A 24,791-nucleotide genomic window follows, 5' to 3' on the forward strand; every position below is an offset into this window, starting at 1 on the left:
CTTGATAGCCTACGACCTCCGAATTGAGACCATCGCGAAAAACTTGATCTTGAGGGGTTTACAAGCTAGATGACCAGAGTAGTGTACACATGATTAGATATGTCGACCAACTACTCCACAGTGTTTCCTTGGCCTGCTCCGGTGTTGTGTCTTGGAAGCCTCATACATGTACTGACACTCCACGGCTACTGATATCGTTGGAGCCCTGGAGTTCTTCTGTCCCTTACCGGGAAAGAGTAAGCCATGGCTAGCAATGGCGGAGTCACCTACTGGGATGCTGTCTGCGGTAATAGTTCCCGCGAATGGGCATTTTGGGTGAGTAATCCTCAACATCAAAACTTTAATACAAAATGGCCACTCCCCTCATCTCACTTGCTGAAGAAGGTCAACCAAACTTTCAATTTGCTTTGGTACGGTTTCTCTCTCACACGAACAACAAGTGGTAATAGTATCAGAAAACAACTGCCAGATTAGCCATGTCTCTTGTCAAAGATGATTTTAACGCGGTTTTTCTGGAGAATTTACAATGAATCACGATTTTGCTCTTGCCCGGTTCGGTTTGAGATGTAGCTAGATATTTCTGCTAGGGAGTTTTCGCAAATCCCCGCAACGCCAACGTGGACGCCTGTCTCATTGTTCGACCTGCTGATAACGTGGTTGAACAATGGGATAGGCGTTCACGTGGATGTTCCGGGGCTTTGCGAAAAACTCCCTAATTGAACGATTTCAGGACGACTCCTTGACAATCAACACTACCAACCCCGACCTGACCACGTGTTTCCAGTCAACAGTGCTCGTGTGGGTGCCATGCCTCTTCCTGTGGCTCTGCTCACCCTTCTACATCGTTTACCTAGCCGGGAAGCCGACCATCCATGGCACCGCTGGCCACAGCAAACTAAATATCGTCAAAATTGTAAGTGCTTATGGACTGATGACTGCAATTATAATTAAACACAACTTTTCCCCACCGTTTCTCGTTGCGCCTTCAGGGGTACCCTCTTAGAGATAAAGTCTTTTGAGCTTTTTGTAAAAGCTTTAACAGTTTTTCGGCCAAAACAAACTCAACTTGAGTCATTTAGGGTCAGACGACTTGGTTTCGCATTTGCCTTGCTCAACTTGAGCCATTTAGGTCAGACGACTTGGTTTCGCATTTGCCTTGCTCAACTTGAGCCATTTAGGTCAGACGACTTGGTTTCGCATTTGCCTTGCTCAACTTGAGTCATTTAGGTCAGACGACTTGGTTTCGCATTTGCCTTGCTCAACTTGAGCCATTTAGGTCAGACGACTTGGTATCGCATTTGCCTTGCTCAACTTGAGTCATTTAGGTCAGACGACTTGGTTTCGCATTTGCCTTGCTCTGACTTGAGCCATTTAGGCCAGACGACTGATACCAGCTTAGCTGTGCAATATACCATAGCCAGGAATGTGAGGAAGATAAACAATTTAATAAGTTGGTACTAAAAATAGCATGTGACCAGCTTCTGAAGGCAGCCCAGGTGAGGTCACCTGTCAGGTTGGTGAAAAACTGCATCAATCACTTTCTCAGTTACTGCAAATCCAAGTCGGAAATGATTTTTGAGATTCCGACTAATATAACCTCCAAAGGTTTTTCATCTTACTCTGCATATGCAGTAGGCCTATACGAGTGCCTATAATTTATCGGATAACAATATGAATTGTCGAAATATATTGATGCGAACGAGCTGATAATTTAGGCAGTTGTTTCGGTAAATTTTGATTTGTTTGAAAGACTCTGGTATTATAAAACATAGATAGTCTCGAGCTTTCAACGCCGAAGAAAATCTGTAGCGATCAGCCAATCATCACACCTTCGTTATCACCTGCTAGTGTTTTACCACCAACTACTAGTTAACAACGCTGTAGAACATCATCCTGTTGTTGTCAACTTGGTAATGCGTACGTACTTGCATTGCTTGCGTGCCTGCTTGCTTTAAAATAGCGAAGCATTCACAGGCAAAGAAACAATATCTGGTGTGTTGTTTCGACGCAGTTATCCTTCAAGAGTTGATACAGGCCATTCAACTATCATTACTACTAAAACAACGATATTCTAGGTTGATAATCGTTCAAGTACATGTCATCTTGACGCTCATTAATGTATTGACTTTATTGTTAAGCTTACAGACTTCATGTATGAACCCAATTGGGCCAGTCAAAACTTTCAAAGTGTGACTGATATACATGTACCAAGTATATGTCGCGATAGTCTTCAGCTTTGGCGATAATATACCAGGGCTCTTCATCATCAGACAAGACCAAGTTGCTCAACTAACGCATGGACGCAGGCTGTGCCTTGTTGATGCATCAATCACTTGGCGTTATACTTTAATTACTTTTCTTCAGTTAAGCCCATGAGACCTGACATAAAGTTGTATAGCTCGTGACAAATTTGGTTTTAGCGCCGAACAGGAGACGGAGCAGAGGAACATTCACATTTGTACAGTTATTCTTTTGCAGGTATTTTCTAGTCTGTTGACGTTTACCTGTGCCGCCGATCTCTGTCTCAACATCTATGACCATTTCTCCGGCTATACGACAACTCCAGTGGTCCAGTTTGCCACGCCTGCCATACTCCTGGTTACCATGGTAAGCTTTAGGAACAACTTTATAACCAGTCGCTTCCCCAAACAGCCAAAGTAGCCAGCCAGAACGCGTCGGAATTTTCCTCAATGTTTTTGCTCGAATCTGACAAGAACAGCCTAGATAGAAAGTATTTTTGTCCAAATGTTTATGATTTCCAGGTTCTAACGCCGATAGGCTTTTTGAAAAATCATTGGGCTGTTTGATTTGTAAGTGAATCGGCGAATAACTACCGCGCATTCACGAGTGAAGGTCGTATATCTCGATGTATAATTAGGTAATTTGTGCACTCGTTGATGTACTCGATAATACACAAACAGAAATCACCAATTATCGATATAAATACAGATATGTCTAGTAAAAATGGCCTAGTTAATGATTTTTAAGGAAGGTTAAGTCTGCCTGGACCTGACTGAAATGTTTTTATAGGGCAGCCATTCATGTTTTGTTCCAGATATATACTGATTGTTAACGGTAATTATACTCATGGTATAGTGAATATTCATATAGCATATTTATTGCAATAAATAAAAAAACAGACAGGGCAGCAGTATCTAAATGGAGAGTATTAAACATTAAAACATCCATTTCTCGATGGGGAGTGCTACATGTACATCAACTTTATTGACTAGAGATTAATTTTTTATGTAATGCCGTTGCGTTCGAATGATGTTCATCAGTCTCGTCAGCTTCTGTATGAAAACGCGGGGAATCATCCCCGCCAATCCGCCCCATCATCCACAACACCCCATTATCCTCCATTCCTCTACCAATCCCACACCAAAGCATCCCACTGACTCGTGATAATACTCTCTGACGTTTGAGACAGCGAAACAACTGTTACGAAGGGGCATGGGTTCATGGTAAGTATACAGATGGAATATTATTGTTTGGTTGTTATTGCCGATGTCCATGCCGATCTACCGTCGTTGCCCGTGCGTACATCCATCCTTCAAGGAGGTGACTTTGGGATGGTAAGTCGGTATAGCCGATGTGTTCCTGCAGTCGTGTTCCTGTGTGGTCGGTTCATCGCCTCGCTGAAACATTATTCTAACACATCACGAAAGAAAGCAAGTAATAGAGTCCCAAACCGCAGTAAATTGCCTCCTCTGGGTCAGATCTAGAGTGGTCATTTTTTTGTAAGGCTGTAGGGATTAACTCGTTCGTGAGCTGCATTTGCAACGAAGCCTGATTAAAACACGTTTTATTGAAGTGATATCAGCGATGGAGTCCCTAAAGTGCATGTGTCTGACGATAATGACTTTATCCATCTAATTTACCAACGCACTTAATCGAGGATAACCTCACCAACGTGCCGCTATCCCAAATTCATGTATAACTGTCATCAGCGTATGGAACTGACTACTAGTGTTTCAACTTCGCGGATCGATTCTCCGCTGCGTTTCAGGGAGGCGAGCAATAAATCGACAGGTTTTCCTCATATCAGGGCGCGGCATAATCCGGGGCATAATCCGTCAACCATGACATCTGGCCCCTGGAGCAATCAAAAATGAATAATAAATGAATAACTCAAAGCAATACACCGGGTTAACACTTGGGCTTTACTTAGGCAAAGCTATATTCTTTCTTCAATTTCCACTCTTTGAAAGTTCGCCACATTATCTCCTCCTTCCTCTTCCTCTTCTTCTTCTTCAGATTCTTGCCACGGTTTACATCAGTGTTGAATACATGAAAGGCCAGCACACATCAGGTGTGCTCTTCATCTTCTGGTTCGCGTTTCTGCTTGTTGGTATCATCAGAGTCAGGAGCACCATCATCCAGGAAGCACTAAAGGTAATTGCAAAGTACATATGTATATAGTGTTGTGCAATGAACTCCTCTGAAAAACCATCCTGAGATTAAGGTTTTTAAGATCGAGAGGCGGAGTAAAAACAACTGGTGCCAGGATGCTGAAAAACTGCTTTGAACGATGTACATGACTCTGCAGTTGGAGACATTCAAAATTTGGTAGTAAAGTGATGCATGCCATTAAAAGCTCCTGAATGATGATATCCATCGTCATCTTCCTCACAGGGCCCAGTAACAGATCTCGGACACTTCATCTTGTTTTACATTGTCTTCGCGTTTGTGTTGATATCGTTCGTACTGACCCTGTTCGCCGACCTCGAGGCCCTAGAAGACACGACTGGGCCGGATGAGATGCGGCTGACATTCATCCGTGAGGGCTCATTCCCCGAGCTAGATCTCGAACCTCCATCAATTAAACACGTGAGTTATATACCCCCGATGTTTGTAAACGAAGTACATGGTCGATCATTCCAAGTTTCATTAAATGGTTCAGAACAGCAACCTTTTATTAGTGCTGAAGGAAGACTTGAGGACTTCGATGTTTTTACACATGAAGTGAAAAATTATGATTAAGAAATAGCAGCCGACAAAAGTCCCTGTGAAACGTTAGTAGTTGTTGCAGATTACGTCGTGAGTCTCATGTTTTATTCACTCCTTCATCATAAACGACGACAGCAGGAGGATATTGAAAACCACTGGTTTAACGTTGACCAAAATGCCAGTTCAGGCGAGGTAAGGGGAAAATAACTTAATGGCAGCTATTTGGCACTCATCCTCTAAAAAACCAAGGCAGTCTCGTTATAGCAATTATCAAAAAAACTAAATACATGATCGTGTTGGCTAATTCACCTTCAACACAAGAACACAAACATTCTGTCATCATCTTTTTTCTACAGGAGGAATGCCCAGAATTGAAGGCCACCTTTCTCTCGCAAATACTGTTCCTGTGGATGACGGGGTAAGCACTATCCTACAAATTTTCCTCGGCGATGGCATGGCATCAACCTGAGTTAAAGAGAAAGAACTTCGCTGTGCATCAGCACAATGTCATGAGCAGGTGGTCCGAGAAGAGTTAGGTGCTCAATTATAACACCACTAACGTTTTTTAACAGTAGAACAAGTGGAAAACGAGATTTGTGTTACGCAGTTTGGTAGGGAGTTTTCGCATATCCCCGAATCGCCAACGCGAAAGCTTATCCCATTGTTTGAGCTCCTGATCATGATGTCGACTAATGGAACAGGCGTTCTCGTTGGCATTTCGGGGGACTACTGTCAATAAGGAATTTTCGCAAAACATGATGTGATAATTCAGTCTATTTTGCCATTATAACAGCGCACAGCTTCTTCTAGACAGTTGTATGGAGCAACTTACTTCACATCAATTTCCGAGAGATTTACAAAAAAATGCAGGACTGAAGCAATGCATTATTAGACCTCGTGAAAAAGTCGATATTCATCAACACTTTTGTCTCTTTCAGCATGATCTACAAGGGAAAGAAGAAGGTGCTCCAGTTTGCTGATCTCTGGAAGCTCAGGCGACAAGACCGCGCCGATGTTATAAACGATCGCTTTGAACAGGCTTGGAAACCCAACACGAAGGGTGAGAGACACACTTGGTAAGTACGAACCGCGCACGTGTTGTTGGTATGACTGTCTTCATTGACTTCATTCACATTCACACAGGACCGAAGATCACTCTCATCAATATGATATCACTACCATTACAACATTTACCAGGTTTAATCATGCGATATTACACTCGGAATGAAAACATATCACACCACTAACGTATGGTTGACCATTTGTGTTAGAATTTGAAATCCTTAAGCAATAAGAACTCCTTCAAGATGAAGTAAATACAAATTTCAAGAGTGAGAGTCTGTTCTCTGGAAAATGAAAAACCTGACTCACACCCTTGAAATCGGTCGCGTGAAGAACACTATTTTCAGTGTCAACCTGCTGCTCTTACACCTCCGGCGACGGATAAAATATGATTGTATACTTTTTTTCCTGCTTGATTATTTCAATTCTGCGATAGGAGAGAGAGGCAATCATCCGTCTCGTTCGTCAACCAACCAGGCGAAGATGGCGACCAGCCTCCAGTCCGTATCATCGATGAAGTGACTATCAACAAGCCCAAAGAACCGTCCATGCTGTTGGCGTACATCAAAGTGGTTGGAAGGGTTTACTTCATCACTGGTCTCTATAAGCTCTGTTATGACGCTGTGCAGTTTCTTCAACCGACACTTCTTAGGTTTGTTTCCAATCAAAATCAAGTCCAAGCTAAGATTGTATTGGCAATGTAAGCCAGTTTATCATACATGTGATTGCAATGTTTACCATTCCTTATTATTGATTCTCCTGGGTCTACTTATCAATGTCGGCGGATTTATCATAATCCACCACGTGATTTATACGAAATTTTCTTACCAGTCTCTATCTTTCTCATGAATTATTGGAGTCCTCTCTGGGCCACCATTTGGGGAAAAAAGATCTCGTGTACTTGTTCTGGCGTTTAGTGTCTCGAGTCATCGCCTTTGGTTGTTCCCCGATATATTGACGGAATATGTCGTAAGTTGAAATAAAGATACTGAGAAATTGGCACTGCAAGATTGTACACAACAGCGCGATTGCCGACCAATTGAGCTGATGAGAGAAGAAAAACTGCTGCTGAATTTCTTTCTGGATAAGATTTCGTCGGAATCAGATATCATGATAAGACCAGCGAGTTCTAACCATAGATTGGGAATATCCGGCTCTGTCTCCGGGCGTTGTCGTCTCCGACTCCGCCGAGTTGTATTGCAAAATCTTCCAAACCTTCCGACTCTTTCCACATTTTTTTCAGTTTGCTGATCACGTACGTGTCCGGTAACAATCCCTACCAATGGCAGGGCTACGCCCTCGGCATCTGCCTCTTCCTTATATCCGTGCTCAGGTCAATCTTCTTCCAACTCTTCTGGGAAGGCTGCTTCGCCACCGGCATGCGCATGCGCACCATGATTACCTCTGCCGTTTATAGAAAAGTACGTTCATTTTAGGACTTTGCCCGGTGTGGAAGAAGACATGTGTCCATTGAGAAGTGTCCGGCCCTATTGTATTGTGACGGATGGTTCTATAGAGGCCATACTTTCAATAGCTCTGAGAGTAAAGCGCATAGTAAGCCTATATAGAATCATCGGTTCCACGGACATTCTGTTGTGGGACATCTCATAATTCTACTCTGGGCGGACCCACGAAGGAGATGTCAAATATTGTCCTGCATTATGAACGGTCCCTTATGATAAAATGTGCAAACGTAATTTGGAAAACTATGTTACAGCACCAAAATCAACAATCCAAATATATAAGGCCCTTACATAAAAGTTATACATCAAGTCCATGCAGAAACTATTAAAAAAATATCACCTCAGAGAAAATGTGTGACGTTGTCATCTTTTTCTTTTAACCACAGTCTCTCAAGCTGAGCAGTTCCGCAAAACGGGCATCCACAGCCGGTGAGATAGTGAACCTGATGTCAGTGGACGCCCAGAAGCTCCAGGACGCACCCATCTACCTTCACTTTAGCTGGTCGGCGCCGTTTGTTATTGCCGTGTCCATGGGGCTACTCTGGCAGCAGCTTGGGGCAGCTTGCCTGGCTGGTCTTATTGTCCTCGCGCTCATCATCCCTGTAAGCGCTATGATTGCGAAGAAGAGCCAGGGACTTCAGGTCAGTTAGCCTTTAGACAGACAATCGTCTCCCGCGGAATTTTGGAATAAGTAGGGACTTCTGTCACTGTGACATAAACTAACGTTATACGTCAAAATGGTTAGTGAAGTTGCTAAATTCGTTCAATGTAAAGCCAACGGGCCGAAAAAGAGAACGTTTTTGCGATGTTTGAGAGCTCGACTCATTTCTATGTTGTCCCCTTGAAAGGTTTCGCTCTTGATAATATCTACTGAATTTATTTGTATCGCTCGAATTTGCCTTCTAAAAACGTTCAAATTTTCACCAGTACAAATATTGATCGAGTCAATATAAACCGATATTGTCGTCAGCCGAGTTATCATTTAATCCCGCAGCGCGAAGATATTGTTTGTTGTGTACCTCATCAGGCATGTAACGCAAATAAACATGTCAGGGTAATGGATCAAATCATATTTGTTTCTGGTAATAGCGTTGCAACTACTCAGCGACGAGGACAATTAATTGTGTCAAGCTTTGGGCCTCCATGTTAGCGCAAACCCAATAATGTGTTCTTAATTATGATGATGGCTTTGGCGATCCGGCAACTGGGCATCTTTTTCAATCACGCGATGCCCAGACGATATCGACGCCATCTTTTTATCATTGCCGTCTCGGCACTGCCGCGGCGTTATCAATGCTGGGAAGAACATCGGGTAAGACTTCGCAAGCCTACGAAAAATAAAAACGCCGTCGTAACTATCATCACCAATGTCTTTGAACAGGCTATGATGGACATTCATCTAACACTTAATTTTATTGCTTCTGCAGCTTTGGCATCAAACATGGCAAGAACTTACATGTATTCGAATTACGCGGTTATCTCATTGTGGCACATTCTATGTTTCAAACTTCCTGGTCTCGATCCTATATATTGTCTTAAAAGTCGAGTCCATTTTATTGCAGGAAAAACAAATGTCATACAAGGACGAAAGAATGAAGATGATGACCGAGGTTCTTGGAGGCATTAAGGTCAGTTGAATGAATAAAGAAATGATCGAATGCCAAAGGAACCACTATCTGATATCCATTACCAGCGTATTCCCCACTTCATGTTGAAAACATCCTTTTTTGCCCGAATCCCGGACGCTCAGCGAGAAGATGGCGAAATTCAGATAGCATTGATGTATTGCTTTGGCTTTTTCCAGGTGCTGAAGCTGTACGCGTGGGAAGGTTCGTTCATGGAGAAGGTGATGTGGACGAGGAACCTCGAGATCAACAAACTCCGCACCTCTTCCTATCTGGATGCCATTACATTCGCCAACACGTATCTTGCACCATACCTGGTATTTATAGCTACCTCCTCTTTTCTAGGTTACAAAACTAATTACAACAAAGTACTGTTACTGATACTGAAGCTCCGGACTGGATGTATTTATCTCTTGAAGCTGTTGTAGGAACATCTATCCAAAACGTACGCCGATACTTTACTGTTTTGACTATACTACAGAACAAGGCCTTTATGTCGATTAGTAGGCATCTTAGGAAATCCAGAGTCAGTCGTATCCTCCTCCCCTCGCACACATCAGCCCGGTCGTTGGTGCCGAGTGTTTGCCTGAAGTTCTGGATGACTAGTTGCGGTGTGCGACAACGCCGATACTAGATCAGGATCCAGGCCGACGTCTGTTAGAAACCTGGCTGTCGTCTCTCGTTCTTCTCTTGACCCCCAAATCTTTGTCTCCATTGGGGCATATTTGGTCACATGGCGAAATGGTGCAGGTACGCCGATGAAACAGTCTTGCGGTCTGAGATGCAACAAAAACGTAAGCCATGGCGTGGCATGTGTTCTTACCCTTGTCGTTTCCAGGTATCTCTGGCATCTTTTGCTGTCTACGTACTCACCCGTGAGGACCGCATCCTGGATGCCAACAAGGCCTTCGTCTCCCTGTCTCTCTTCGCGATCATAACCCAACCCATGAACCTGATACCCCCAATGATATCGTACTGGGTCCAGAGCCTGGTCTCCACCAAGCGAATCAAGCTATTTCTTGCCGCGGAGGAGCTTCAGCCGGATGCTGTTGACCACAACCCAGCGGATAGTAAGTCAAGTTGTTGAAACCTTGAATAGTTCTCTATCTGCTGGACGAATAAGCATAAAAATCATATTGAATAAGTACTTCTTTATGCATATCAATATAGAATGACTATCCTGGTGAAGGAGCGGGGGAGCTTGGGTGGTGGGGGAGGAAAGGAAGGGATGTTGGTCTATGTTTATTTAATAATAATAAGAAAGAGAAGAGTACTCTGAAAACTTGATAGTTTCTTGTAAGATGAAAAAGAAGTCAGTTTTTCCGACGTTATAAACTAAAGAGACACCTTAATGTATGTCCCCTCTTCAGATGAAATGGTTACCATAAAGGACGCCTCATTTACGTGGGACGTGGACGAACGGCCGACACTTAAAAAGTAAGTACTCATCTCTTTGATGACGATGAAACAAGCGTAAGTGATACCTTGGAAAGCGTCTCTTTTTTCTCTACATCGTATCGTTCTATCATGAATGACGGTACATGCTGGCTGTAGATACCAATGACCGCAGATCTACATATAAAGCATAAATCAAACCTTTAAATCGTCGAGTACTCTTTCACAACGACTTTATTTTCTTAAAACTTTAGTTTGAATATGAACGTGAAGCCTGGAACACTGGTAGCAGTCGTTGGTCACGTAGGAGCTGGCAAGTCATCTCTAATCTCCGCCATTTTGGGTGACATGTACAAGACACAAGGTTCCATCGATGTCACAGTAAGTATTTCTCCTGAAAGTGTGTTTGATCATTCTTACCAAGTTCGATGTGGCAGAAATGCTAGTCCTGATGAGGTGTGTTATACATGTCCTTGTGTCAAATCTTTTTGACGGTCATTGATGTTATACTAAATGATCAACTGTGTAACAGCTCCGTTTTATATATACAAAGGAATGACCACAGTTCATAAAAAAGCTGCAAAATAGATTGACCCCCCATTAAAATGAGTTTCTGTCCTCCCCTCTATAGGGCAAAATCGCATACGTCCCTCAGCAAGCCTGGATACAGAACCTCACCCTGAAAAACAACATTCTGTTTGGCAAAGAATATGACGAAGGGAAGTACCAGAGGACGATCGAGGCGTGCGCACTGACGTCTGACCTGAAGATTCTACCAGGGGGAGACGAGGCGGAGATTGGCGATAAGGTGGGCGAAGTGCCGCGGATTTGCCACAATTCTTCCCCCTCAACACTCATTTGGTTGTTTGGACAGTTCGTAACTCGATTACTCTGGACTGGCTGTCCAAGGGAGTTCCACCACAGAGCTTTGTGGTCGGGGCGATGTCCATTGACCAGTATTCCTCTGAGAAATGATAACCTCCAAAAAGAAACTCAATTATAATGTCATCTGCGACAGCATCTTAGATCAGGTTCTAGTTCCATTGATAGTTAAAAACTCCTATATCTAGAGCAGCACGGAATTACCGTAATTCAGTGTATGGACCAAGGGCTTTTAGTTTGGTTCTCATTCCAGGGTGTGAACATGAGTGGCGGACAGAAACAGCGCATCAGCATCGCGCGGGCAGTCTACCAGGATCTCGACCTCTATCTACTTGATGACCCACTCAGTGCCGTAGACGCTCATGTGGGCAAGCACATATTCAGCGAAGTGGTGGGGCGGGAAGGCCTTCTTAAGGACAAGGTAATGTCTACATCAGGACATAGACCACTTTCCATTCGATGACCGTCCAGTGCAGTAGACACCTCCGTCAGTTGGCAGTCATATATATTCAGCCGAGTAGGAAGAAGGGAAGGGTTGTTCAAGGACAACGTATGATACGTGTCCTTTTTAATGAGTGGTCGTGCATGTAGTCTTCCGCAAATGACGAGTATACCACCCATAGCATCTACTTTGAGAGGGTTGTGTTGCTTTTGAGTAAAGCCAAATTTCCACATCCCCGGCCAGGATCAGCATGTGGCCATTGTCATTTTGAAGCGAAATGACAGTGGTACATGTATGTAAGTAAAGCATTCACAGAGTGCCCGACGTTCTCATGACCCATAGATGGTTTATAGCTTCGTCACTCTTCCTTCTAGACACGTATCTTCGTCACCCACGGCGTGACATACCTACCGTACACGGACTACATCGTTGTCCTGAACAAGGAGGGCGGCATCAGTGAGGCGGGGCCCTACCAGGAGTTGATTAGTCACAAGGGAGCATTTGCCGAGTACATCCAGACTTATTTGTTGGAGGGAGTGGATGAGAGGGTGGAAGAGGACGACGAAGGTGGGTATAGGAGGCAGCAATAGAGGTTATTATCATGATTCATGATTAGGGAGCTTTTCTGCAAAGCCCCCGAACCCTAACGCGAACGCCCATCCCATTGTTTGACATACTAGTCAAAATTTCGAACGTAGGGACAGCCGTTTGTAGGAGGCAGGAGGTCCTACCCGAAGATTGTGACTCCAACGTGATGGACTCCTCTTCGTCTTACTTCCGCTGATGATGCGTTAGGCTACCGAGACAGCCGTCTGCGGGAAGAGTAGACTGTCCCCAAACCCACATAGGCTTATGGAACAAACTGTTTTTCAGTTCTAAACTTCCACGAGACCCTCGCACGTGCCGTGTCCCAGCTTGATGATGATGACGAAAAAGCGGAGATGTTCCTGGCAAGCGTTGAAGAGAAGATAAAGACACGGTCCATGTCGCGTCGCAAGTCCATGACGCGGTCCATCACCGCTGAGGAATCGATCAAGATTGTGACAGAGCAGGCCGTCAAGAAACAGACTCTGATGACAGAAGAAGTAGCTGAGACGGGATCGGTAAGTTTCTTTGTGGCGCTTGAAAAGAGCTGTGATTTTTGCGACGGAAATCGATATGATTGAACAGTAATTGCATCTACGACGGCTGACCTTTTTTTCATTGAAGACGAAGTATCATATTCCGATCATCACATCGTCGTCGTTGTCATCCTACATGGCTTCTTGACCCTTTTGGAAGCCTGACACAAGCTATTGTGAAGAATGAAGACGAAGAATGCACCAATAGCCAATGCGAGTATGCAGCTCGGCATCAAGATCCATCAACTATTAAGATTTGTTGCGCAGTCATATCTCTTTTCACGAAGACGGTGAGTTGTCCGAAGGGTGGAGCGACCACAATCATTGACAGCTTGTAAATGTAGATGTTGTAGATATGTAGATGTTCTCAAAATGCGACCGTTCATGTGTAGGGTAGACTTTTCCTGTTTAGGTTAGCTGGGCAGTTTATTTGAATTACGGGCGAGCTGCTGGATTGGTCCTCGCGGTGACATGCATCCTTCTTTATTTCGGCCTGATTGCCTCCGCAACGTTGACCTATCTCTGGCTTGGTTACTGGAGCAACGACCAGCCGAAGAACGGTACGAATTACATCGAAAAGGACTTCAGCAACTACCGACTAGGTGTCTATGGTGGAGTGGGCACAATACAAAGTAAGGCAAACTCATCAGCACGGTTTTGGGACTTTGAATCTGTTGAAGGAGGCTCTGAATTACTCTTGAGACACCAATAAATGGTGTTGCCTTTTCTACCAGTAAATATTTTTAGAGATTTTAGCATGCAGTGTCTTCCTATCACGTCGGAATCTTTAGTGACTGTTCCTAAACATAGTCGTTCTGTAACATTTGCATTTTGCTGTCATTGATACGATGTCCACGGCAGATTGTGACACGGCACATGCGAAAAAACCATTGTAAGACAGCATTTCATGAAATCAACGTCTTGCGAAATCATTGAAGGGGCAAAAAGCGAAACCCGAACACTCCATCATGATGTTGTCTTTCAGTCTTGACCTTACTTGGCCTGGCCTTCGCCATGGCCGAAACAACCATTCGCGCTACGAAAGATCTTCACTCACGTATGTTGACCAGTATCATGCATTCGCCAATGGAGTTCTTCGACACCACGCCACTGGGACGTATCTTCAACAGGATGTCCAAGGATGTTGACATTCTGGATACCAATATTCCCATGACGCTGAGACTATGGGTTGGCACATCTGCTTTTGTGGTCACCACCCTGATCATGATCACTATCAGCACACCGTGGTTCTTGGTCGCTTTGGTGCCCTTGCTGGGAATATACTACCTGGTCCAGGTAAGAAAACCTCCGAGTTCGAAAGGGACGTCTTTTGAGATCATGGGACGAGAGAACGGAGATGTACTTGGTGCTGCTCAGGGACGGAGGCCTAGCGAAAGCTTCATTTACTTAGCCATATGGCAGAACGGATAACAGGAAGAACGCGAATGAAGCGTGGAGTTTGGTTTCGGTTAGGTCAAGCCATCACGTTTGAAGGTTGTCCTCGAGAGAAGAGCCTAACGATAAGAGGGGCCGATGTGTGCTAGTATTTCACTTTGTCATGTATTTCACTCTGAATGATTTGCTAATTCTGCCTTTGCATTCGTATTTCTAGAGCTTCTACATCAATACATCGCGGCAGCTGAAGCGCATTGAGTCAATCACGCGTTCACCTATCTTCTCCTTGTTCGGCGAGACAGTGACGGGCGCCTCCTCCATCCGCGCCTACAGACAACAGGACAGATTCGTCAAGCGAATAGACGAACTATCTGACAACAATAATATGGCTTACTACCCGAATATAATATCGACAAGGTAGAGTTTGTGATCTGTATCCTGGGTACAGATAAGGATCGTTTGTTCAAGACGACCTTTACCCTGATTGAAAGAACGGATAACTGAGAGGAACCTCGTAAAAAAAAGAGAATTCGTCAGCTCGACCTACTTACAACAACACTTCGAACATGATGTCTTTTGGTTGTGACAGTGACTGTTCGACCAGTCCTCGGGAGGGAATAAAGAGGAGCCTGTCACCACTGTCATCGTGTAGCTAGTTGTCGATCCTTTTCGTTTAACCAGAGGTTTTCGCGAAATAATGAAAGAAAGACAGGCATAATTCCCCCACACGTGTCTCAACCTCTTCATCGGGAAACGTTCAGTCTCCGTCAATTTTCAGGTGGTTAGGATTTTGGTTAGACTGCATCGGCAACTTGATGGTCCTGTTCGCCAGTACGTTCGCTGTCGCCTCCCGGGATTCGTTTGGTACATCTCCCGGTATCATTGGGCTGGCTATCACATTCTCACTGAGGGTGAGTTATTACTACAGTATTTGGAGTACGAGACTCCGCTTTTAGACAATCCATGATTACCTGGATGATACCTGCACATCTAAATATTTAGTCAACGACGTGCTAGAGACCACCAATTTACAAACACCAGAGAGGAGTCGAATCCTACCTTCTGCCACCACGGCATATTTTCATCTTCACTGGAATTCCTATAAAGACACACTCAGGCGGGCACAGAGATTCATCTATCGCACACATAAATCTATCATCTCTCACATCCATCTGCTCTGGGATGATGTTCCTCCATCTTTTCTTTACCTGCCCAGGTCACAGCCAGTCTCACTCTGATGGTGCGGATGACATGCGACATGGAGTCCTACATCGTGTCTGCTGAACGAATACAAGAATACACCACCCTGAAAAGTGAGGTAAGGTGTTGTCCACCATGTTGTACCATTGCGACATGATTCTGGCATAAGGTATTTGTCTTTACTCTGATCCTTCCCTGAGCATTGGTCCGACAGGTTGTGACTTAAGCTTGTCCTGTGTGGACGGATTGTGACACGTTATGAAAGTTGTTTTCAAGTTTGTAGTGGGTCCGACCAGGTTGTTTAGGTTTGTCCTGTCATCGCCTGTGTGGTCCGATCGTAACACGTTTTATATGGTAGTTAGTGTCTTCAAGCCCTCATGGCAAAGCCCATAGAGCATCACCATCTTCACTTCAGGCGGACTGGACCAAGGACGACCAGAAACCTCCGATAGAGTGGCCAGATTCCGGCAAGGTTCAGTTCATAGACTATGCCACTAGATACAGGGAGGGTTTGGAGCTGGTCGTCAAGAACATTCAGTGTCTGATCAAACCTGGCGAAAAGGTAAAGGGATTAGAGTAGCTCTTGGGTATCATTTTTTGCCAGAAGAGCTTACTACAGGTGGCCAAAGCAGTTGTCGCAGCCAGTCAGAATACATACAGCTACTCCTTGTCACAATGTCCTTACCGAGAACAATGTGCTGACACCTGAGACAAACAAATGTTGTGAATGTCAAAGACAAGAGCAACTAAGCAACGCATTGTTTAGCAAAGTCTTGATGCTGTCTTTGGCATATAAAAGATGGGAGCAAGAAGCAGGAGGACTCTTCAGCAGTGTTTTCGGGCTGTCCTGATATGTTGTGCTAGGTACCCGCTTATTGATAGGCCTTCGTCAAGCAATTGGTCCAAGGTCACAAACATACATCTTTGCTCTAATTGTCTTAGGTTGGAGTCGTAGGAAGAACAGGGGCAGGGAAGTCTTCCCTGACCCTGGCCCTCTTCAGGATCATAGAGCCTACGGCTGGTACCATCACTGTGGACGACTGGAACATCACTGATCTAGGCCTTCATGATCTGAGATCCAAGCTTACCATCATACCACAGGACCCGGTTTTGTTTTCCGGCACTCTCCGAATGAACCTCGACCCTCAAGACCTTTACACAGATGTCGAAATCTGGTCAAGTCTCGAGTTGTCCAATCTGAAGGACTTCGTGGCAGGTCAAGAGAGGAGGTTGGGATTCATCTGTACAGAGGGTGGAGAAAATCTGAGGTAAGCTTCATGTCTTTCCTCATATGTTCTATCAAAAGTGATCAATTGGACTTATTGTAATTGGGACATGTTTTGAAATTTAGTGGGGAGGGGCAGCTAGTTCAGTGCACCAGTCAGATTGAACTGTTTTCAAGACTGGTTGTGACACTGTCTCTAGTACAGCCCTTAAACGATTTGGTCTTATCATGCTTTCTCTGCTACTAATCTGCCTTGAAAGAGCCCTGTTGAGGGACACCGAGATCCTTGTCCAAACGACATCTGTCTCGAGGACAGCCTGTACATCATTTGGTCAGAGGCAGCTTCAGATATTGTCTCACTTAAACCCTGCCGAGAAAAAACCGAGATCCTCGTCCTGGATGAAGCAACAACTCCTGGTTGTGACATTGTCTACATGAATTTGTTTTCCTCATTCTCTCCCCCAACAGCGTTGGTCAGAGACAGCTAATCTGCCTTGCAAGAGCCCTGCTGAGAAAGACCAAGATCCTTGTCCTGGACGAAGCTACTGCAGCAGTGGACCTCGAGACTGATGAAATGATACAGAGAACAATTAGGGAGGAGTTTAAGAACAGCACTATCATTACCATTGCTCACAGGTTGAACACAATCATGGATTATGACAGGTATGTGGCAGTGAGGGGAGTATCAGTAATTTCAGGCCGAGAATTTATGCATGTTGTCACAACTGGGTCCATCATGGGGTCAGGCTTCAGGGCCCTCCCTGTTCACCTGGTTAAGTTAGCGGTTGGAATTACATCATAAAAGTACGAATAATACTAAACAGCCATCATTGCATTTTCAGAATCCTGGTGCTGGACAAGGGAGAAATAAAAGAATTTGATACACCGTCCGCGCTGCTACACAACAGCAAGAGTATCTTCCATGGGATGGCACGTGATGCTGGGCTTATTTGAGGCACGGCAAGTGAAATTCATCGGATCAAATTTTAATGAAAATAGGATGTCCCAGGGATAGGACGTGCAATTTTCATTGTACCAGATGGAACTTTTACAAATTGACAGGGTTTCGTCTAGCCGAGGGGGAATGGAAGAGATTTGCATGTGAACGTTATTGTACCCATCTATATAAGGTGAAAGAAATCCAATCAATCAATCAATCAACCGTCCGATCGAGTATAAACCAGTGTGCGAAATGTATTTTATAAAGTCAAAATAATAAAGATATCGATATTATTTTCTTTCGTGTCTAAAATAAGAATGGTCTGGTGTGACCATCAGAATCACTGTCCCATTTACAAGGTAATTTCATTGCCACACAATTTATCCTTTAATTGGATAAGACCACAATCCCTTTAAATGCCTCACTTGATACACCAACAGTCACCACAGTGCACTACAATTATCTTCTCCATCACCGTCGCCTCTTGGATTTGGATTGTTTTAGTCGCTTTTTCGCAGCACCCTGTACAGCAGTACTTTTCAAGTCCTCACCAAGTCGAGATGGAGTTTTAGCTTTCTTATTTTTTACAGTTTTTGCACCAACACTTTCAACATGTTCAACACAAAGTTCCTCAATATCGTCTTTTTCATTTTCCTCAGATGCGGGTAAAGTCTTTTGTTTTTTCGGTTTGTTTTGTCTCGTCACGGCCTGATCAGACTCGCAACCCGAATCGTCCACTTCCATTTCCTCTTCAGATGATTCTGAACAACTCACTCCTCCCTGAAAGGTCAAGGACTTCATAAGTACAGGGTGTTACTCGGGCCATGGTAAATGTTATCAAACTGATGACCCAGTGTGATTAAGAAATGGAACACAGGTTATCCAGCATTGGTGAACTTAACTCAATTTTAAAACAGCTTGGCAAATTTCTCAAACCTCTTAAAAACCAAGGCGATCTGTGGAGTATTTTACCTGTTTTTGAGTGAGTTCCTCGTCAGATATTTCCAGACTGCTGTCCATCTTTGCAGATCTATCCACGACAAACTGTGGGCTTCCAACCTCCATCCTATCCTCAGAAGACCTGTTGATTAATCAGAAATAGTCAGTTGTAGAATTCTGCAGGGACAAGACATGAAAGGCAGGCATTGCACCCCACATGGTTGTGACTTTGTCTTCAAAAGACTGATTTGGGATGAATAAAGTTACAATTAAACAGCACAGAATCTCTCCACACAACACGTTAATCACAGTGTTGATTAGTTATGTTTTTGTAGTTCCGTAGAAACAGGAAGTAGGGGATATCACTCTAAAAGAAGAAGAATATTTGCATGGCGGGAAAAGAAAAGAAAACAAGGAAGAGTTGACTTACTCTGGCAGGCTGACTATTTTCATGCACTGTCTTGTATAACCAACAAACGTTGCCTGCTGCTGAAGTCGATTCATTCTCTGGAAATGTCGCTCAGTATACGGGATGAGTCCTTCAAGAGTTGACTTGATATTCGGCAGCTCCAGTATCTCCTCTGGCGAGTACTGTTTCAGGACCGTGTTCAAGACAAACTGGGCTTCATGGCAGTGTTTACTGTTAGTGTTCCACTCAACGGCGAATCTCAGAACGGCATCAATTTGGTCGACCCGTAGCTTTTTCAATGTGATCTCGAGTTGTTGGTCTCCTTCAGGTTCTCCAAGGATTTCTGAAAAAGAATATTCACCATCAAAATGTAACCAAGGAATGAGCATTACTGCGATGATTTCCAAATCATGGCCGAGAATTTCATCTGTATATCAGGTATTTTAGATATCTGAGTTCATTGAGAAGAATCCATTTCATGCTCGGGTGAAGATACTAGATCCTGAATCCTCAATGCATGTGACTATCCGAGTGAAGTACTTTACCCAAGGCCACAATGAACAAATTTCTGTAGTAAAGAGGCCAAGGCTGAACCCAAGTGCCCCTGAATGTCTCAGAGTTTTGGCAAGACCAATATCATCTGAGCACTTCTCACAAGAAAATTTGCACCAACTGATGGCTTCAAGGAATGTTGAACAGAAGAAACTTACGTTTTAGAATGGAGAGTACTCTGAATGGCTGCTCCAGTGTTATGGCAAGACCAATTGCTTTCAGGAACTTCTTCTCATGCAGGAAATTCATCAACTTCTGTTCCCTGTAAATGACATGAAAGATTAGCAACTACATGAATAACTTAGTCATTGTGATCAGCAATCATCTTTTCAGTCATGTCTACACTGGTACAACTCAGGAATGAGGACAACTTTCATCTCTCAGCATCAGATCATACTTTGTCCTTTTATGACAAAACTGAATGAAAGTCACATCACTAAATGTGAACCTTGCTTACCTGAGAGACTTGTACATGAAGAAAGAGAGAGAAAGCTTTCACTTACTTCAGAATGATATCCTCCTGCTTGGCTCGTACTTCTTCCAAGTCTTCCTCAGTTGTATCCTTCCAAAGGATAATGTTGGAGTCTGCTCCACCCGTCACCAGCCTGTCCTCACCAGGACTGACTGCCATCGCCCAGATCTTGTCCTCATGCTCGTCCATCGTCTTCACACATTCATTATTCTTGATGGTCCAGAGTTTGACCAAGCCATCAGAGCCAGTTGAGATGAGCTGCATACCTCTGCTCATGAACGACACTCGCAGCACAGATGTCTCATGGCCTTCAAAAGTCTGAAAAAGACAAACATAGAGCAGGGTCCACATTTAGAGTGTATAGGATATCTGGCACGCCACGGATTTACTGAGATACAAAGGATGAAACAACATCAAAACGTTGGCCAATCGCAGTGTCTGGTGTCACATTGCCAGGACTTTGGATCTGTATACACAATGACATAACTTATGGTCAATAACAGCTTATAATCTTCCAAGGAGGAGGACTCCTGGAGTCTTTTGTTTTCACCTTATTTGAAGTTTACATCAGTACTTCCTTCACTGAATCTGGTCTATCACACAAAATCACACCAAACTCCATAAACTCACCTTGACACAACTGAAATCTGTCAAGGACCATATCTTGATATTTCCATCTCCTGACGACGTTACCAAAGCCTGGTCAACTGGAGAGAACTGTACACACCAGATGCCTCGTTTGTGACCACGGAACACTCCCAGGAGAGCCAGGTCCGTCGAGCTCCACAGCTGAAAGAATAACAAGACAGAACTGTAAACACTAGACACCTTGCTATGTTCAAACACTGGATTTGTCTTGGCTTACTTCAGTCATTGACTTTGCGGACAGTGGCGAGTGCACTAATGAGGTCTTAACTTCTGCAGTGTTATTCACAAAAGAGATGGCACCTGATAAAGCTGATGTCACCATCAATATTTTGATATCATGCAGAAGATTGTGCGTTAATCTCACACAATATTTCCCACTCACCTTGGCCAGTTTGTCCTGTGAACCTGTCGCAATAAGTTTGTCATTAGGAGCAACACATATAGAGTTGATATCCTTCTCATGAACCTTCTCTGTCATCTTAGGAGAAAGTTGCAGATCACCATCAGTTTCATTAAGAGCCCATAGTTTAAGAGTGAGATCTTCACCTCCAGTTACGAGGAAGTTAAGACCAAGTTTTGAGAATGCCACGGCATTGATGGCATGGGTGTGGCCTAGTCCCACGCTGATACACTTCAAGGTGATGTTGTCAGTATCCACTGACCAAAGGCGCACTGTCTTATCCTGTAAAGAAACAAACGAGATGATATGGATGTGATCCAACGTCCCAAGGAGAGCTGTACGACTGACATACTATCTTTATCAATCAGAACTACAATGACAAGGCCCCAAATCCCACCCAGTTCAAATTGTTTTAGCACTGACTAATACATAGCAATGTCTCATACCTTGGAGCAACTGGCTAGATATTCCCCTTTCTTGTGAACGTCTAAGCACATGACGATATCAGTGTGTCCTTTGAGAATCTGACAAGACCATGTTTTCGTGTTGAACACCTTGATCAGTTCACTGTTCGTGGCGACAGCCAGGTATTCGTCTTCTTTACCAAGAAACTTCAGGTCCAAGATGTCGTCATTGTAGCCAGCAAACTGAAACAGATAAGGGATTTGAGTGATTGAAGGGAGTTTTATGGTGATGTCCTTTGAAGGGGGCGAGATTCCAGGTCGCTGGTCTCAGAGTCAGTTCTGGAGCAGACAGACGACCCAATTAAAATGAGGATCATGAGCTGTGTGCCATGAACAAATGTTCAGGCCAGTCGAAGTACATCCTAGATCAAATCATAACTGCAGTCAATTAACCAACAAGATTGTCTCAAACGTACGGCTAATAAAGTAGAAACCACATACCTGTTTTTTAAGGAAGAAATCGTCCACATTGTAAAGCAATATGTTATGTTGGAATGTGACCACAGCTAATGTATTCGTCTCTTTGATAAACTGAGCAGACGTGATAGCGTTCTCATTGACTTTCTCTTCTTCTTTCTTGTCTTCTGTTTCCTCCGTTTCTTCCTCAATCTCTTCGTGTTTCGGTTGAGTAAATACACAACGAGACGTCATGGCATTCCATACCTTCAGGACTCCTGACAGGATGAGACAAACACATTACTATTTAGATGGTCACATAATGAGTCATTTCACAGTAAATGAGTAAGGAGCAGCGGTGGCGAAGTGTCTCGGACTTTGGTTTCTCAAATCAGAAAATACGTTTTTGCGATTTTTATTTTCTGTTATCTAGGCTATACCAGAAATCCACATACCTTTTGCACCAGCTGTGATAAAATGGACGCCACCAGACGAGACGTTCAAAGATGGATAAGCTTTATCTTGCTTCAGCATTATAACGGACTCAACAGACTGAAATATAGCAAAGAGACATACTTTATAAAATCAACCTGCTGTTCAATAATTTCAATGCGTTTTGAAGTCTTCCAAAACAGATTGATACAAGTTGTTTCTGAATATTCTTTGTAGTTTTAAACTTGAATAACTTTTACAAATTGTTTATTTTCAAAAAGGATATTGAATCAGTTTGACCAATGTATATCAATATAAATCATACTAACCTCATAAACAGGAATGACTTTTTCTTTCTTCTTGTTTACCAAATCCCACACAATGACAACGTTGTCTCGTCCAGAACTGAAATGTCAAACAAGAGAGCTCAACGAAAAACTTCAAAATAGCCTTGTGTATTTTTTTGCCTTTTTTGCAAGTCATCACAGTCATTTGCAAAGAGACCTATTGTTTAGGGCCTGGTTATTCAGCAGGGCCAAGAAGTCTATTCATGGTACCGGTATCTGAAACACTCCAACAAAGACACAAATATTTCACTGACCTCAGAATTGAATGTCCATCCTGTGTGAAGCTGATACTGGTCACCATACTGTAGTGTCCTTCAAACACGGCCAGGCAGGAACTACTCTGCAAATCCCACATCCGTACTTTATAATCATCAGAGCCAGAGAAGAGCTGAAGTCTGGAGATGTCCGGATGGAATTCAACAACCCTGGAAAAAGGAGGAAGTCAAATGAATACTTAGCTGGGGGTACCTTGATTTAGCTTTTGACCAGACTGCAGTGAGTTTTGAAAAATAATTTCAATGCTTTTTTGTTGTTGTTTTCCTCACCTTACGACGCCCACATGACCCTTGAGGTTGTGAGTGACATACTGCTTGATGATGTCCCAGACTTTGATGGTGGCATCACTCCCACCAGTTGCAAGCAATGTGGAGGTGCAATCGAATGTCATACTTGTGACAGGCCCCATGTGAATTGCCTGGAACGAAATCAGCCAAATGATATTCATAAATGTGGTACTACTGTTGCTGAAGAGATACAGGGCAGGGAAAATGTCACTAACACTGTCACAACGGGCAGCTCCATGAAACCAGACAAAGACAGCCAAAGTCATAACCTTGATATGCTTGAGAAGTTGTGACAACCTTCCATCATTAAAGAGGATGTACATTCAATCAAGGATCTTCGATACAAGGTAGCTCATTGAAAAAGTTTATTCAGTTTTAAAAACACACCTTACACAATTCCTCCCTCAACTCAAGTATAAAACATACTTTGCAAAGACAACTTTGTCAAAAACATCCCGCCTACCTTCCATGTTCTCTGAACAATATTTTCTTTCCAGTTGTACTGTCGGAGTAGTGAATTCTGACTGGCAACAACCAGGGCTCCATCATCAGGACTCAGGGCAAAACAGGTCACCTCAGGGTCCTCCTCCTTCCCGATAGTCTGACACAGTTCTCCAGTTTGTACATCGAGAACCTTCACTACCACACCACACACACAGAATAAATGTTCACCAGACTTCGAAAACTGAAAGAAATTGGATTCGAAAAGATTTCAGTAAGTCCTTTTGGATTCCAACTAACTTAAAATATTATGGCAGGTACATTCTACAAGAGGGTGGGCTGAATGAATGAATACCTTGTGGTTAGTCAGCTTCAAAACCAAGCCTTTGAAATTGAACTGTGCCTCATTTGCCTATGCAACGACCGAAGTTTAGTAGCCTCTTCGTCTTGGACCTACTAACTCAAACTGCCTCAAGGCCTTTGACAACATTTACCTGAACTTTTCCTCCTGTATAAAATGCATCATACTTCTTCGCCACAGATAAACTGAAAAAAAATCACGACACTGATTTAGCCCTACCAAATCTTGGCTACTTAAATTGAGTCAGGATGTCTGTTTTGCGACACCCTGTATTTTGTAAGATGCAGGCAGCATGCCAATCTGACCATGCGAAATAGTATTTTACGTTCTAAATACAGGCCCTGCAGAAACAAACTGGTTGGTTTTTCAAGCATTAAACTTAACATATCTTTTGACATTAATATTTTCTAAATCCATAGTCAAATAACTGCATGTGAAGGAGTAAAAGAGCGCATTTCTTACTTCGTTTTTAAAGTGGAAGCCATGTTTTTGAAGCACGTGTACAACCAGGGAACCTGGGGTCGAGGTTGGGCTTTAGTAATTTTAGCCAATCAGAAAGCATATGTTATGTTTATGTTTACAATTTGCCCACATGGCTCGGAAAAGCACATGGGCATCGACCGTCAAAAATTTGTGCGAGACCTGACGTCACTCTTGCTGTATCATT

At 43.5% G+C, this 24,791-nt stretch overlaps 2 protein-coding genes across 2 annotated transcripts; one reads left to right on the forward strand and one right to left on the reverse strand.

Moving 5' to 3' along the window:
* The first annotated feature begins 107 nt into the window (after positions 1 to 107).
* Positions 108 to 17,993, forward strand: LOC135483945 (multidrug resistance-associated protein 1-like). Its single transcript, XM_064765023.1, has 28 exons — positions 108 to 315; positions 731 to 913; positions 2,479 to 2,607; positions 4,258 to 4,395; positions 4,636 to 4,830; positions 5,307 to 5,368; positions 5,889 to 6,026; positions 6,449 to 6,664; positions 7,256 to 7,433; positions 7,862 to 8,116; positions 9,038 to 9,103; positions 9,280 to 9,417; positions 9,939 to 10,170; positions 10,471 to 10,537; positions 10,750 to 10,876; positions 11,127 to 11,303; positions 11,631 to 11,798; positions 12,194 to 12,386; positions 12,693 to 12,922; positions 13,353 to 13,572; positions 13,926 to 14,236; positions 14,553 to 14,752; positions 15,114 to 15,246; positions 15,552 to 15,653; positions 15,951 to 16,097; positions 16,478 to 16,803; positions 17,229 to 17,423; positions 17,603 to 17,993. The coding sequence occupies exons 1-28, from the start codon at positions 244 to 246 to the stop codon at positions 17,712 to 17,714; spliced, it is 4,710 nt and encodes a 1,569-aa protein (XP_064621093.1). The 5' UTR covers positions 108 to 243; the 3' UTR covers positions 17,715 to 17,993.
* On the reverse strand, positions 17,975 to 24,617 carry LOC135483955 (transducin beta-like protein 3). Its single transcript, XM_064765033.1, has 16 exons — positions 24,587 to 24,617; positions 24,258 to 24,309; positions 23,786 to 24,007; positions 23,305 to 23,453; positions 23,014 to 23,184; positions 22,742 to 22,817; positions 22,436 to 22,532; positions 22,026 to 22,258; positions 21,567 to 21,767; positions 21,103 to 21,402; positions 20,703 to 20,861; positions 20,104 to 20,390; positions 19,759 to 19,862; positions 19,070 to 19,391; positions 18,673 to 18,781; positions 17,975 to 18,480 (listed from the first exon to the last, which is right to left on the reverse strand). Exons 1-16 carry the CDS (start codon positions 24,607 to 24,609, stop codon positions 18,172 to 18,174), a joined length of 2,814 nt encoding a protein of 937 aa, XP_064621103.1. The 5' UTR covers positions 24,610 to 24,617; the 3' UTR covers positions 17,975 to 18,171.
* Between the last annotated feature and the right edge of the window lie 174 nt (positions 24,618 to 24,791).

The sequence above is a fragment of the Lineus longissimus genome, chromosome 1 (genome assembly GCF_910592395.1).
Source record: "Lineus longissimus chromosome 1, tnLinLong1.2, whole genome shotgun sequence".
Lineage (NCBI taxonomy): Eukaryota > Metazoa > Nemertea > Pilidiophora > Heteronemertea > Lineidae > Lineus > Lineus longissimus.